This window comes from Bombyx mori, chromosome 10 (genome assembly GCF_030269925.1).
Source record: "Bombyx mori chromosome 10, ASM3026992v2".
Lineage (NCBI taxonomy): Eukaryota > Metazoa > Arthropoda > Insecta > Lepidoptera > Bombycidae > Bombyx > Bombyx mori.
The window spans coordinates 7,163,336-7,179,787 of NC_085116.1; the positions used below are offsets into that span (position 1 = coordinate 7,163,336).

A 16,452-nucleotide genomic window follows, 5' to 3' on the forward strand; every position below is an offset into this window, starting at 1 on the left:
TTGTGAAACTAAACAATATAAGAGAACAATAAATGTGTTTTTAGTTGTATTTAATTCTTGTTAGCAGTACTACCACGTACGTACCAGTACGTACTTACTAATTATTATACTATTAAACAAAAAGGTCTTGTAATAAACATCAAATCCGCAAAAATTATAAATTTGAGTAGTAATAATTACTGTCCGTAGGTTTTTTTTTTCCCTACCTAAGCTGAGAGCCTTGAGAGGCTATATCAGCGTAGCCTTAACTAGTAGGTGAGCTCACGGGGCCCAAACCTGACGACGCTGCTAACACGAACCCTAGCAAGAGCCGTGCTTCGCAGAATCTACAACGGGATCGGAAACGCGACCCACTGAGAAGATCCGACGAGAAACTCAGTGGGCTGTGTCTGTGTCCGTAGGGTGAGTTGTTAGCCTGTACGAGTGGATACCGACATATTGCCCTGTTGCCGCCGTAAAGCAGTTATGCGTTTTGGTTTCAGATGTTGGAAAGTCTCTATTCAATACAAAATAGACTTTGACCTCATGGCTATGACGGTATTCCTGTTGTGTTGCCTATGGGCTCCGATAATCGCTATACACCACGTGGACCGTAAGCTCACTCAGCCATATACTGTGTGGTTAGTGTGAGTTTTTTCGATAGCCTAAAAGTTAGCCCAATTTTGTATGCAGTTGGAACAGCGCCCCTAGCGGCAAACGCACGCAAACGATCCCAACCACTTCGATAAAGCGGCACGACACGAGAACCCTCTCATCGTGGCCGCCGGTAACTACATTCCCGATCCTGCGGACAGAATGGAAAGCAGTCGACGTCGCCCAAAACACGTCATCTCGGATCCTCCCGATCCACTAACGGTGCTTTTAGGTACTTCAAGCACCGGTCACCGGTCGTCGCTTGCGACGAAGGGCTCGACGAGTAAATTAACGTCATCAGGTTTGAGCCCCGTGAGCTCACCTACAAACGTTAGGGTTACGCTGAAATAGCCTCTCAAGGCTCTCAGCTTAGGTCCCATTCCATACAAATATGAGCGAACTTTTACGCTATCGAGAACGTTAAAAAACTCGCACTAAGCACACTGGTGGTAGAGCGTCTTGTGAACCCGCACGGGCAGGTATCATCACTCTGCCCATTTCTGCCGTGAATTAGTATCGAGATTCGTTCTGAAGGGTGGGGCATCCGCTGTACTGTAAAACTGACACTAAGAACTCGTGTCTCAAGATGGGTGGCGCATTTACGTTGTAGATGTCCATGGGCTCCAGTAATCACTTTACACCAGGTGGGCTGTGAGCTCGTCCACCCATCTAGGCCATAAAAAAAAACTCATTAAGGTTCTCTATTGCTGCGGCAACCACTTATCACCAGGTGGGCCGGGAGCTCAACCACTCGCCCAAGCATTCAAAAAGTCTTAGTCCCGGTACAGATCATATTTAAGTTACTGTCAACGCTTTATTTATTCCACAAATTTGTACTTTGTGAAAACTCATGAAGGTTTTGGACAATGCAATAATAGATTACTAAAGACTATGATTACTAATTTTGCTGTTCTACCGTATTTTTTATGTTAAAATAAATAATTCAGGTGCAAACTTGATTTAATAAAAAGGTAATTTGTGATTTGGGCGATGCCTTTAAAATAATTTACGATGTTTTGGCGTTTATACGAAAGCAAATGCAATAAAAATATAATTTGCACCTTATTTTCTTTTATGATCCCGAAAAGATAAATATGGATAGATTCTTAAAATATTCTCTTATCATCAAATGTTTATGTTCCGCCTTTAAGTATTTTATTATATTTTCATTGGGGATTATTTCCCAATTATCTGAGCTATACGAAATTAAAGCGATAACGGTTAAAGACGTATTCCTTCTGCAGTTACTCTTCCCTAAAATGCACTGTAACTATACTGAGACCTTAGAACTTATATCTCGAGGTGGGTGGCGCATTTATGTTGTAGATGTCTATGGGCTCCAGTAACCACTTAGCACCAGGTGGGCTGTGAGCTCATCCAGTCATCTAAGCAATAAAAAATAAAATAAAACTCAACCACCAAGTCAATCGATCGACATAGAGGTCGAGCGCTGAGCCTCCCTGCCACCTTCAGTTGCCTTAAACCCCCCCCCCATGACCGTTAACGAAGCAAGGAAGCAATCACGAACTCTCAACCACGAAAAGTCCTGCTCAGACGGAATTCATAACCGCGTTTTAAAAATTTTACCCGCCCAACTAATAATCATGTTGGTCTCCATTTTAAATACCGCTATGACAACTACATCTATACCGCGAAAGAAGCGTATGTTATCGAAATACACAAACCTGGAAAACATCAAAATGATCCCGCCAGCTACTACCTCATCATCCTCCTCCCAGTGTTAGGCAAATTATACGAGCGACTATGACGCAAACGCCTCTAGGACTTCATCACCTTGAAAGGCGCCCTGATCGACAAACAGTTCGGAATTTGCGCGAAGCACTCGTGCATTCAGCAAGTGCACCGCCAAACACATTTTAGTAGGGCTAAATAGACGCAGACCCATCCCCACCCCACGGGAGCCCGATATCGCCCGATATCGATATCGCGAACGCGTTTGACAAAGTCTGGCACAACGGTTTAAATTACAAACTGTATAACATGGGCGTGACAGTCTCGTGCTCATCATACGAGACTTCTTGTCGAACTGTTCGTTTCGGTATCGAGCCGAAGGAACTCGCTCTCTGCCGCTACATATCTCGGCCGGAGTCCTGCAAGGCTCCCTTCTCTCCCCGCTAGTTTTAGGCTGTTTATTAACTATATAACCCGGTCGCCAGCGACCAACTTAGCCCTTTTTGCGGGTGATACGGCCTATCTATTAGGCGAGTAGAAATATGTCGTTCATGCTTAAGTAAGCTCCAGATCATGGTCAACAATTTAGGACAATAGTTCCGGAAGTGGCGTATTGACATCAATCCCCCGTAAAGCACAGCCGTGCTCTTCAAAAGGGGTCACCCTCCCGACACTACTGCTAGTGTCTTGTCACGAATTAGGCGCGGTAACTTCATGGCCCACGTTTGGGAATTGTCCTTTAGAACAAAGATCAAGCAGTAGCTGCCCATTGCTATTCATATGGCCTATACCATGCCTGCCCAAAACTTTAGGCCATGCTTCAAAATCACGCCCTACTGCATTGAAGTCACCATTGAAGACACAGCTCACCGAGTTTCTCGCGGGATCTTCTCAGTGAGTCGCGATTCTGATCCGGTGGTAGATTTTGCGAAGCACTGGTCTTGTTAGGGCTAGCGTTAGAATATTCTATGAGCCCGTGAGCTCACCTACTCGTCCGGGCGTAGCTGGAATAGCCCCTTAGGCTACCAGCGAATAGGTAAGGAAAACAAAAAGCACTAAGTTAATGTAAGCTACAAATAGTAATACAAATTATTGTTAACATTTAGAGCTCTATTGACGCCGCGCCGGTACAATATTATCCAAGACAACAGACCGATATCGTGTCGGACCGTGTAAAATTGTCATGGGTTTTTTCAAACTTTTAATTTACTCGATATCGGTAGGTATCAATCAGATAACATTTTATGATCGTGTCAATGAGTTAATACTACTTTTAATCAACTTTATAAAACTACCGGTCTCAAAGTACGATTTTCATCTGTGTTACAGACGAGACAAGTACAAGTAGACCCGAAGCCTAAGGTGATCATCTTTTACAACTCTGACCGGGATTCAAACTCGAACCTAGTGGTATAGTGGTCAAGGTCACTAGCAACTCGACAAACGAGACAATCTAACCTTATAACTAACTGCCTTTATAACGGTGAAGTCCACGTGGTTACGCTTGAAACACTAACCGGTTTCATTTTGAGCACATTTAAAGTAGCAAACGTATTATGGCGAGACGTAAACAAGCATAATATTATTATACCATAGACCACACAACGTGAACGCTACTGTCCATCTATAGATATGCCTTAAGTTGAATTCTTGAGCACAGTCAAATAACCGGTTTTTTTTTATTTATTTTTTATTCATAATTTTATTCATTCTTGTATTCTCATTATAATAACGGCATTCCTGCCTTTTAACCTGCAGCTTAAGCTTTTTAAGCATTTTTTCGACTGCAGAAGCCATAACATATCTTATGTAAATTGTAATTAAATAGAACGTGACATTGAGATATAAGACTCAAGACTCAATTATTCAACATAACATCGATTCTACCCAACAATTCCAACCGGAATACTTCTCTGCTTACCGACCGTTTTTTCGACAGGACTAATAGGATTAGTATAAAGCTCGACTTTACTAAATATTTATTAAGCACATAGATAATAAGGGATGAATGTTATCCACCTAGCGTCACATATACATATTCGTATAAAGGCACATCAAACCAAAGCTCGGAGTGCAATGCCTCTTTGCAGTAAAAATAGATCGAACGATACCAAAAATATCATATAATACGAACGGGCTGAAAACACCTAACACTAGTAGTTTAATTTTCACATTTTACTACACGACGTTACACATACAGACTTAAAAAAATTTCACCGAGCGGGAAATGTCGGTAGACTAATGAACCGAATGTTTTTTTTTAAAGGAAGGATTAATGGTGGCTCGGAATCCTTTCCAGTTTCACCAGGATAGGTGGTACGAATGATATTATCAGAAGCTTGAATTTGTGCAAGCTTTTCTTGTAAACTTCAGATTTTAGCCGGATTTTTCTATTCCATAATATCAACTGCTACATACACACACAGTTCACTGCGGTTATCATTCTTGACGTTTCTTCGGTATATAATCAGTTAAAGAAATTAATACCTGTTCCCAGTATTTGGTTCGAATAACACAACATACGACTGGCCTTCGCCTTTATACACGGTTTAAAGTTTTATGCAATTATACTTAGATTCATTAAATGTGCAAGTATTATGTATCTTCCTTAAATAAATACATTAAATGATGGTATCGTAAAATCTATTTAAAACTTTCGTAGTTATAAACACATATTGAAACGCTAATTGCAACTTAATATGTATGCTATGTGCGTACGAATAGAAAGAGAGGTACTTATAATGACCCAAATTACTTCATTATTCTTACATTTTTATCGGAATAAAAATTTTAACATTTTTACAATTTTTGTAGAAAGATTTTAACATGTTCTTAGTGGTAGTATTATTATTCTATTTAAAACGCACACTCCGACAACGAACTTAGATAACCCATTTTATGAAGGCAGTTATCATTATCACTAGCACGTAGCCATAAAGTTTATAGTACAACAAACCGTATTTTACAATAATCTGAGTTCGTCTGATTTAGCACAAAACCGAGACATCAATTTCCTCAGTATAGGTAGGTACACTGTGATTGGTAATTTAACGCGATGACGTCACGGTCTTATACAATGACGCACAGAAACTTAACTATATAGTGACCTTGAATGCTCCAATAGTCGTTTATAGTATAGAAAATACTAATAAGAAACCAAAATATAAAACTAATTAGAAAATAAACTATGGCTGCAAAATTATTTCCCACAGGTTTTTCCCACAAAAAAAAAAAAGTGTAATAATAATAATTCTTTCACATATATTTTATAAAACATATTGTTATATTCTTTGGTTATACTAATACATACTCGGCAGAGTTATTCTACGCAAATTTTATCTGGGTATGTAATTTAATTAGTCATCGAAATGATTCACTATACGAAGAGGATGTACTCAAAAGTTAGTAAAATCAACATCTGTACAACAATTGATTAATTAAGAATGATCAACCAGTTGAAAGAAGCCACAAAGAATCTAATGAATTTTCTTTTAACACGATATTACTTAAAATCATGATAGGTTTAGACGACAGACTGTTTACAGCATCAATAAATTGCTAGAACATGAAAAGGAAAAGAGTTGCCATTATTAATATTTAGTTAAAGTTCCGTTTTCTTTTATTCAACTATTGATTCGTTCGAAATTTTGAGTTAAATTCTACTTCATAATACGTTGAACATGACAAAGTGTTTTCATGTTATTTTTCTGATTCATTATACTAAAATGTTTACGTAGAGTTTCAACAGTATTCGCGTAAAATCTTTATTAATTTGTTGGCATTAATGCCAAAAGGAAACTCCGCAATGCGACGCCTTATCAATCTTAGTAAATATCCCAATATTTGAGATAAATATGCTGTCGTAATCAATCACGAAAAACACTTTTAAATAAGATCGATTGGCACAAACGGTTTTGTTATAGATAAATCCTAATGTGGTTTTTCATTGTGATAATTTTTGATGGACAAACAGATGTCCTTTGTTTTTCAATCCTTTTAATGGACTGACGATGGAAATACGACTACATATACATAATATGTATTTTGATTTTTGTGTGTGTTTGAGCAGCGCTCGTAATGGGTCTCGGTTTGAAGTGTGGGGCAGCCGTTGTAACTATACTATAGACCTTAGAACTCATATCTCAAGGTGGGTAGCGGCATTTACGTTGTAGATGTGTATAGGCTCCGGTAACCACTTAACACCAGGTGGGCTGTGAGCTCGTCCACCCATAAATGCAATAAAAAAAAACCTCAAGATCTACCCTTTAATTAAGCGGTAACCGGTGACCATAGAAATCACAACGTAAATACTATTGCAATGTCTTGACATAAACTATACCACTTCTTAATACTGCGAGTATATTATAGTAATAGCGCGAGGCTGAAAAAAGTCCTGCCTCCAGTATTAATAGTAGTTAAATAAGAAAATAGCATAATTGGTAATTATGATTACGAAGGAATCGGAATGTAGTGTAGACGCCAAGGGCATAAGGCCCTCTTGATGGTGAATATTCACTGCCGCTTCCCGATCTACAATACTAATACATTGTAACTTCGCTGTATATGATAATAATATATGATAACATCTTCCCGCTATATATGATAATATGTGTAACGTCACATGAGTGTACTATTCGTACACGGATAAAGCTATTAAAGGCCATATTTCAAATCAGCTGTTTTTTTTTACTCTTTACTATTTTCCTCTTACTTCTGAGAATAGAGTTGCAAAAGTTGAAGCACAATTAATTTTGATATTCACATCCTAATTAACAAACCGAGTTAAACATACACAAAATTCAGAAGGACACGACGAAATTTTTGTATCAAAGAATCCTTTTAAATAATTTTAGTGTGTACAGTTTTTCATTCGCCACATATTTGTAATTAATTATCAAATCACGACGGCTACGTGTAATGATTGCATTAATAGCTATTGAAAATATAATCAAAGTTAATATGTATCGTGAACGTGACTAATCTATTTCTGATCTTAATCTATAATACCGTATCAATAACGCAATATGTTCATTTTATCATTATAGTGGAGTAGGTAGAAAGATTTATTTTTAACAATACCGTTTATCCATAAACTGCTTAAAATAATCTATAGAAGATTGTCGGAATTTAACATTTCATTTTAAGTTTATTAGGAATGATAAAACTAACGAATGTTTAGCGTGCGTGGTTTCAATTGAGCTCATAAAATTAATATCAATTGATTCTTCAATGAGACTAGAACGCTTCTCTCAAAAAAAAAAAAAAACAACGTTAGTATTACGTACGGATTGTAGTTTGTTTACTTCTTTATATACATTTTTACTGTATATACATTTACATTTTTATAGTTTTGGTGTTTCGTAGAATTTTATTAAATTATAGACAAATAAATGAAGTGGGCATCATTTTTGTCAAATATTTTTTTACTACTATTCGTGTTTCATCTCGAATATTAATTTTGACGTGAGTATGCTTTAGGTAGCAAAGTATGTATTGCAGTTTATCTATATCAGGGCCCTGAAACTGCGATACTTTAAGACAAATATATTTTTGTATGGAAACTAGCGGCATCTTGTAGCGAATGTCCCTAAACTTATATATTAAACACAGAAAATATAAAACTAATAAATCATACCAGTCTTTATTTGTTATAGACAAATTGATTAAATTTTATCAATTTGTGGTTTATAAAAATTTACAAAATCCTTCATTATGAATAAAATATAGAATAGTTAATATAAAACTACCATCTACAGGCGCAATGAGAAACTAATCGAAGTGAAGCCATCTAGTGGCCGACGCCCGTAAACATTTTTGTTGAGTGCTTGAGTTGCTTATCTATAAATAACTTAAGTGCATTATCTATGAACTATATTGTTTATAAAACTTCTTACGCTCATCGTATTAGTAAAGTGGCCGGTTTACTCGTACGTGAAGTTTTTGTTATAATATGACAACTGTGTTATAATGTTTTTAAATTGTCCATATTAAATTGAAAGCTTGTGTTTCATTTTTTTTAAGTGCCCTGTATGTTTTTAAGAGTTGTACCAATGTTTAAACAAGTTTTTTATCGTGTCCAGTTTTATGTTATGTAAAGTTGAGTAAGTAAACTCGCTTACTAAGTATTTTTAAATACGTAGCGCAATGAAATGACTGACTAATTGAATGAAACGAGTTAAAATAAAAAAGGACCACTAGATATTTAGACGTGGCACACGAAAATTATAATTTATGTATTATTATCGTTTAATTTATGTAAACGTAAAACAACGTGGTTTAAGCTTAGAACTGTTTAATTAAATTTTCAGTACTTTCAAACGAATAACGATTTTCAAATAAAACTACAAACAAAATTGTCTCATTTCAAATATTAACGGCAGAAACGTAATCGAGTTGTATTTTAAGTTCTGTACAATGAAAACTGCACGACTGATCGTTTCAATGTTGTCTTCGTACCAACGACTACTGATCGTGTGCTTGCTGACGCCAGTATCCGTTGTCAAGATAAGTTATGTTGTCGATTTTGTAAGTAACGTTCTGTCACTACGTTCTCGATGGAACTCAATCTATACTAATCTATACTTAATATTATAAAGAGGAAAGATTTGTTTGTTTGTATTGAATAGGCTCCGAAACTACTGAACCGATTTGAAAAATTCTTGTCACTGGAAGCTACACTATTCCTGAGTGACATAGGCTATAATCTTTTTTGAAAAAAATTAGGCATCCTTACCAAAACTCCAATAATGTAACCCAAGGTGTAAAAAAATTATCTAAAATATTCTTTACATCGCGTGCCCTGCGAAAACTATTGATCATAGAATAAAATAAAGTACTACGACTTTGTAGAACATATTATTTATTATTCACAAAAAGTGTCGCGACAGAATATGTCTAACTATTATAGTTATGCCTCAATAAGCTAACTAACAAAATCCTCATACCAATTGGCAATACCATGACGTTAATCTAAAAAAAAAAAACAAAGACATATCGGAGCTTTTAGAGGATTTCAAAATAATATATTTATTTTTAAAATAATTCAACTTCACGGCATCATGAAGTCAGCAACCTCAACAGTTTACTACTGTACCTACTTTAATGAGCATCGATATATTGATATTTCTTAGTTATCAATAAGTTAATGTTCATTAAATTACACTGAATTTAGATATTTATAATAACTAATATCGCCTTATTTTAAGTATCTACGCCGAGTTAAATAAACTGTCAGGCATCAAGGGTACTGTTAGTGCTTTCCAAGAAATGAATTTCAAAGAAATTATGTTTTAACTAGAGGTCCCGCAGTAGTCGAAATTCGACTATAATTAATTGGAATTGTAAGTTTGTACACTATTATGATTGTATTTTATACGTCTACAATCACAAATTTCGTCAAGACTACACTTTAAAAAATATTAACAAAGGCAAACCATATTTAATCTATTTTCAATTTGACAACAGACGTCAAAAACAAAAGTTTGACAATAAATAGTATGCATGCGTGTGTGCGTCAAATACATGGTATGTAGTGTGTGTAATATTTTCTTTATTAATTTAATGTATCTTTTATGCATTATTTAAAAAAAATATTAGCATTGTGCACTTCTTCTCTATATTCTCTATAAGCGTGGAAAATTTCATACTCCTCCGTCCGCGCAATTTTCGCAAAAAGGGATATAAAGTTTTTGCTTCACGTATTAATATATAGATAACAGAATTTGACAGTAGTAGACACTACATTTAAAGTTTCAACAAAATAAATAACGTTTTAGTCGTCCGTGATCACAAAACTGTAAAGTGCCTTGTAATTAATTTTATTGGGTAGTATTTTTTAATGACCATACTCGCATTTGTGCATCCTTTGTTGGAACTTCGAATACATAAATAGTAAATAAAATAAATATCTCGTACACGTCCGCGCTTTAAAAGCGGTGACGTCACGATCCATTATATTGCTGTTTTCTTTGTTATATGACAATTACCCCATTAGACTTACAGGTTTCAACTTAGTCATTTCTATTTTTAGTTACTATTGTTGTTATTTTAGATTTATTTTATGAAAATAATAAAATAATTGAATCAACACATTTCAACTCTTTAAACTTCATTGTAGTATAGTCAGTCCTCTGTGTGCCTTTAGGTAAATACTTTTTTCTTTTCCTACCTAAGCTGGTAGCCTTGAGAAGCTATTCCAGCGTAACCTTAACTAGTAGGTGAGCTCACGGGGCTCAAACCTGACGACGTTGCTAACACGAACCCTAGCAAGAGCCGTGCTTCGCAGAATCTACCACCGGATCGGAAACGCGACCCACTGAGAACTATGAAGTTGTACTCAATTCGTGAAAATTGTTTGGGAACAATGACATGATAATAATATGTCATATTTATTATAGAAAAACCGAATACATACTATACATGAAATTCCATGACGTGGATTTTTTGCAATATTTAAACTGTAGTTAGTTACACATAATGTGGTTTATTTTACTACTTCCAGATATGACCGTATTTTTATTTGTAATTAGCTGGATTTATTAGATTAAAAAATAAATACCTAAATACATTTATAAAGTAAGTAAATGTAGTTTAAACTTCAGATTGTAAATTCTTTTATAGCAGACTTCAAAAAAGGAGGTTCTCAATTCGACTGTATGTTTTTTTTATGTTTGTTACTTCGTAACTTTTGACTGGGTGAATCGACTTTGATGATTCTTTTTTTATTAGAAAGCTGACGCTTCCCGTGTGATCCAATTTAGTCCAGTTCTGATAATGTTATCCATGAGAAAACCATATAAGTCTTAAATTTGCATTAAGTACGTTCGCGACAAATAGAGGAATAGCTCAATAACTCAATATCACGCCAACCGATTTCTATGATTATTGTTTTTAGTGTATAATATTAATTTGTTTTGGAATATCTTTTTTTTCTACTTGAAGTCGGTTTTTGTACCGACCTGTAAGATATGTTATGCAAAAAAGAATAAAATAAACTCCAAGCAAATTTGAAATAACAAAAACAGCGATCAATTCGTTAATGTATTTATTTCTTAATGTATTTATTTCCCTAACTTTTCACTGGTAGCCTAAGCAGCTATTGCAGCTACAGGCTGACCGGTAGGTAATCTCACGTGATCAACCTGAGAGCTTGCTAACACTGGCAATATATTATGATGAGTAAGTAATAAAGACGCTCTAATGTCACTTGTAGAGGTACTGACATGTAGCAGTCTCAACTGTGGATCTCCGCGATGGAAAAAAAAACAAGTATCTTTTTTAAATACTTCTATTTCCCACGTATAGAGGCTTAAAATGGTGAGACTTAGAAATTAATCTCACTTTCTGAATTTTCTCGCTTATCCAGTTTGGCTATAGGTATGTATGTGGCTGCTTAAAAACCTAATGAACTGCATCTGGAGTTTGTGTGTTGATTCGACATTGATAATGTTTCCAAAAAAGATGACTATGTCATATTTACGTTTACCTGACTCCAAATCATCGAATTTTATTTTTTGTTCATGCATTTGTTTATTTGTTCGTTCGAACATCACGCAAAAATTACTTTGGCAGTTTGATTTTATGTTGGGTTGGAAACTAACATTAGATTTCAAAACGAATATACATTTGGAGTTGGAAGCAAACCACTGGTGTAGTTAAGTAGTTAAGATATGACAAAGATAGAGACAAAATAATAAAAAAAATTCATGTTTATCATACCTACCAATATACACGATCAAGAATTCTTTATTCCAAACATAAGGTTCCTAGAATAGTAACGATCCGCCCTTCTAATGATTAATTTTATAAAGCACATACTCTACATCTATCTAGAACAATATACACTTGAGACCTTGAGAAGGTTTTTTTAAATATAATTTATTATTGACATTGCTCTAAATCATGGTTCTTATTTTATTATTAAGAAATTGAAACTTCGACTTTAAAATTCGATTTTCTCGTAAGTTTCACTTGAAAGTTACAAGGTTTTTTTTTCTGTAGCGCGACAAAAGAGGTCAAGGTGGAAAATAATTACGATTTAACTACAGTGCTACTGAACCTCAATAAAATGTAAACCTTTATCGTTATTGTGCCTTGATGGAAACAGGGGAAATCCTACATAAGTTGAACACACGACAAAACCGTGTCGATGTCGAGTAAACAAAACGAAGTAAAATGATTAGCATATATGGTCAGGTGGTATATTTTCAACATATTTTATACAAACAATAACTTTTGCTTTACTTGAAATCATTGTGTAGTATGCGCAAGGGAATATGATTAATCTAGAAATAATCATACCTGTTTAAGTAGAATAGAACAAGAGTTAAAAAGAGGAGGTTACATGCACACAATATCGGAAGAATTAATGTTGTAAAGTATACACAAATAAAATTTTAACGCTGGTATTATTATATATATACCTCTTGTGCTTTTTGTGTCTCTCCACTCCAAATATCACGCCAGTGGATGAAATTTTGTAAGTGATTGATGTAGTTATGCTGACGATGTTGCGGGTCACGTTTTTTCCGAGAGTCCGTGGGAGAAGGCGGTGCTGTGAGGGATTCACGCCGTCGAGAACCAGCTGATACAATTGTTGATTTTAATTCGTTGCTCAGAAGGCGTTCAGTTTCGGGGCCTTCATCAGACGACACGCTGCCCATGAGTTGTCGCGACGGCCTCGACCCTCGTAAGTCTGACGGGGAATCTTCGTTCTTCATGTTGCCGCAAATCACACAGCACGAACAAAACTAATAACTTTATAGAATAAGTACGGGTGCAAGAGAAAGCTTCAGTACGGTTAACATTTCGCAAGATATCTTGTACTAAACGGAGGTCGTATTGCGAGGCATGAACGTGCGACACGGACGACGCCGGCGGCTGACTGCGGTGTGAGTGCACGTGGGCAACGATCCGATATCATAACATATTCGCCTACTTCAAACCTAAACAGTTCGACTTTTGAAGCCTTATGTAATAATTTTGAGTAATATTTAATACCAAAATCATTGTATATTGGTGCCCTACTGATTTTTTAAAATGTAATGGCATGATATGGAATGATGGCAGTTAATCATTGACCACTTATATTTGTTTTTTAGGAACATGAACAGAATGAAAACAAAACACATTTTCTTTGAAGACTTCAGGTTCTGTGACGGATTATCATTGATTATGTATATAATCTACTGTTGCCTTACTAGTCTCTTGATACAATGTTTTCAATGGAATGTAAGTGTATTTCTGGAAATTATTTTTATGCATAAATTATGAAATTTAAATTAACCTTTAATTTTTAATGAAGTAATTTTTAATTTTCGATTAAATTATGATTTCTATGGTAGATACTAGTTACACACTGAAATTCGTTAAGCCAGTTTTTGAGAAATAATCATTTCATTATTTTCTATTAAAGAGAGAATCTGTTGTGGAAGGTGGTTGAAAACAAATAGTAGGTAGTGTAATTAATAAGTCTGGTAGATCATCAAACCAGGTTTTATCCATCCTTATTTTTATAAAAATAATAACTGTCTTATACTTGAAAATACTAATATTTTTTTAAAAAAGTAATTCAATATAGTATTTATGATAACATGCATATTGTCACCAATTTCAAAGAAAAATAATCTATAACATAACTTTGAAAATATTTTAAATTTATTTTATATCTCTTCATTAATTTTGCTCAAAATAAAAATAGATATAGATATTGTTCTTTTAACCATCATGTTCCTGGGTCGTTTTATTATATGAATTATTAAGTGAACTATTATGGCCTATTGTGAGCCTAAACATATAAGTGCCACCTTGCTGCTTATTTCTGCATTAACAAGGTATACATTTAAGTCTGAAGCAACTAAAGCTCCAATGAAAAATAGAAAAGTGAGAAAAAAGAAGCAATTCAAGTTAGACTCCATGTCTCAAGTAATATCTAAAAGATCTGGTAAACAATTTAGTGGGTATAAGGTACACATCAAGATTTATAAAAAAATTATGTCTTGAAGGTGTAATTTATGGACTTATAATAATTTATATCCATGAACGAAAAATTCAAAGATATACAGACAGTTATATGAAACATTAACATTCTTTTAGCTAAAAGAATGTTAATGTAATCTTAATGCTTAAAAAATTTTTTTTTTTCTTAAGTTATAGGCATCATAACTATATATTAAGAATATGGTTATGGGTTATCTTGACAATTCAATCAGTAACAAAACTAAGAAGAATTGTAAAGTAACCAGGGCAAGAATTTACAAAATCTATGAATTTGAAGTGGAGTTTTTTGTTTTGTTTTATATGAGTTTTATAAATTATTTTATAAATGACAACCCTTTAAACTTTAATGTCCTGTCTCAAAAGTCACAAAATTTTAAAGATAACAAAATAGATACAATATTCTATTTAATAATTATATAAATAAATAAATAATATTAAGATACAAACATTTTTGTCTTTTGAAATCACAAAAATACCAATACTTTATAATTTAAAGCTATGGTTTGTTGAAAATTCAAGCAATGAGGAAATTTATTGGAATGACATTCATTTAAAAAGAAGTCCTGTAGTTGCTAAAGCAAAATAATTTTGCGCATCGGTTATGTTTCTATTCAATTCAATTATGCTGTTTTATTAACTGGAATTTTATCTACACACTAAACGGTAAGAAAATTAGTTTTCGATTAATTTAATTAACAATATTTTATGTAAATAAATATTTTTCATTAATAAACAACAAAAAAACGAGATTATTTTGAAACAAAACGCATTTATACATAATTGAAGTAAACAATAGAAGCACCCGTTAAAGTTGAGATTTCTATTTGGTTATCGTCGACAAGTTTTTGAATGTTGTTAAGCAATCGTTTTGCAGTTTATACTATGACCCTTTGTACTATATCTATAAATACAATACTAAATACATAGTATTGTGTAAAAAGAATGTATGCTTACCTTGGATAAATACAAGTAATGCCTGTTCGATTATAACACACTACATAATTTGAATATAAACAAGTTCATACACTATTCAAGAACACGCGTTCATTGAATTTTCTTTCTTAAAACTTTTAGACACAGCGTATGTACCTAATTGTAACCTGTAATTTATTAAAATTCAAAATTTTCATTTTTTTTATTTTTCTTTAAACATTATGGTTTGCACTGACCCTCGACATTTGACAACACTATTGACATTGACATTGACAGCTTTTAACATTTGTATTGTTTCTCAGATTCGCAACTCAAGATGTGAAGTTGAGTGAATTTATATATTTTGTAAATTATGTAGTGTTTCTTCAGGCTTAAGCGTGTTGTTGGATGGTTAAATTTGAGGATTGGGTTCTTTAGGTTGATGAGGGGCTATTTAAAAACACAACTGCTTCATTATAATTATATTGCAGATAGCTTTAACACTTTTACACCATTATACAATTTTTATCTTTATATTTTTTATAAAACTATTACATGTTTTTCATGCCGTGTCTAGATGAGAAGTTCTAACATTTTCTTACGAGAATACAATGATCTGTTTTTTAAAACATTTAAAATAATTCCAATATTCGAAATCTAATCAAGTGTCAAGTGTTGCCTGCCATTACATTTAATATACAAACTCCAACACGTGTAATTATAATAGTGGCTTATTAACTTAACTTTTGTGTTAAAACGAAACAAAATTACTGGACGTGGTTTTTCGAGCTATTCTAAAAAGTACACTGATATCTTAGTAATTTCCCACCTCCTTACTGTGAAACTATTTCATTACCTCTCCGCATCCTCCATCTGCAATGTTGTCTTAGCTTGAGCTCATTTTCGTTTCATTTCAATTAACTTTGTTTAATTTTGTTTTATTTCTCTTTTTTGCAACTAAAACAGTTTAAGCCTGTTTTTAAAGATTTGGAATTATAAAATTAAGTTTTTTGCCCATATATATTGAAACAAAAAGTCTAAGATGTCAAAGTACATTGTCACCTTCCCGGGATCCTCCAAATAGTCCACTGAAAAAATCTCAGTGAACGACCACCATTTTACTGAGATTATATTTCATCACATATCATCATCTCATTTCATTTAATTTCATCCCAGTTGATTAATGTCTCAAATTCTTCATTTCATTTCACTCCCTAT

The 16,452-nt window shown here is 33.9% G+C and overlaps 1 protein-coding gene and 1 long non-coding RNA gene across 3 annotated transcripts in view; one reads left to right on the forward strand and one right to left on the reverse strand.

Annotated features, from left to right (window-relative positions):
- Positions 1 to 15,282, reverse strand: part of LOC101741683 (kinase D-interacting substrate of 220 kDa B) — a 59,168-nt gene extending 43,886 nt beyond the window's left edge. Inside the window, exon 1 of one of the 2 annotated variants that reach the window (XM_012693989.4) lies at positions 15,277 to 15,282. Coding sequence is in view for 1 of the 2 variants with exons in the window: in XM_021350797.3 (XP_021206472.1) it covers positions 12,747 to 13,043 (297 nt within the window). In the remaining variant the exon portion in view is untranslated. Of the gene's footprint in view, positions 1 to 12,746; positions 13,287 to 15,276 lie in introns of those variants that run through there. The other variant, XM_021350797.3, reaches the window with a different exon arrangement.
- On the forward strand, positions 12,951 to 14,768 carry LOC119629029 (uncharacterized). Its single transcript, XR_005245128.2, has 2 exons — positions 12,951 to 13,296; positions 13,425 to 14,768. It is a non-coding gene; the product is annotated as an uncharacterized LOC119629029 (long non-coding RNA).
- Positions 15,283 to 16,452: the final 1,170 nt, after the last annotated feature.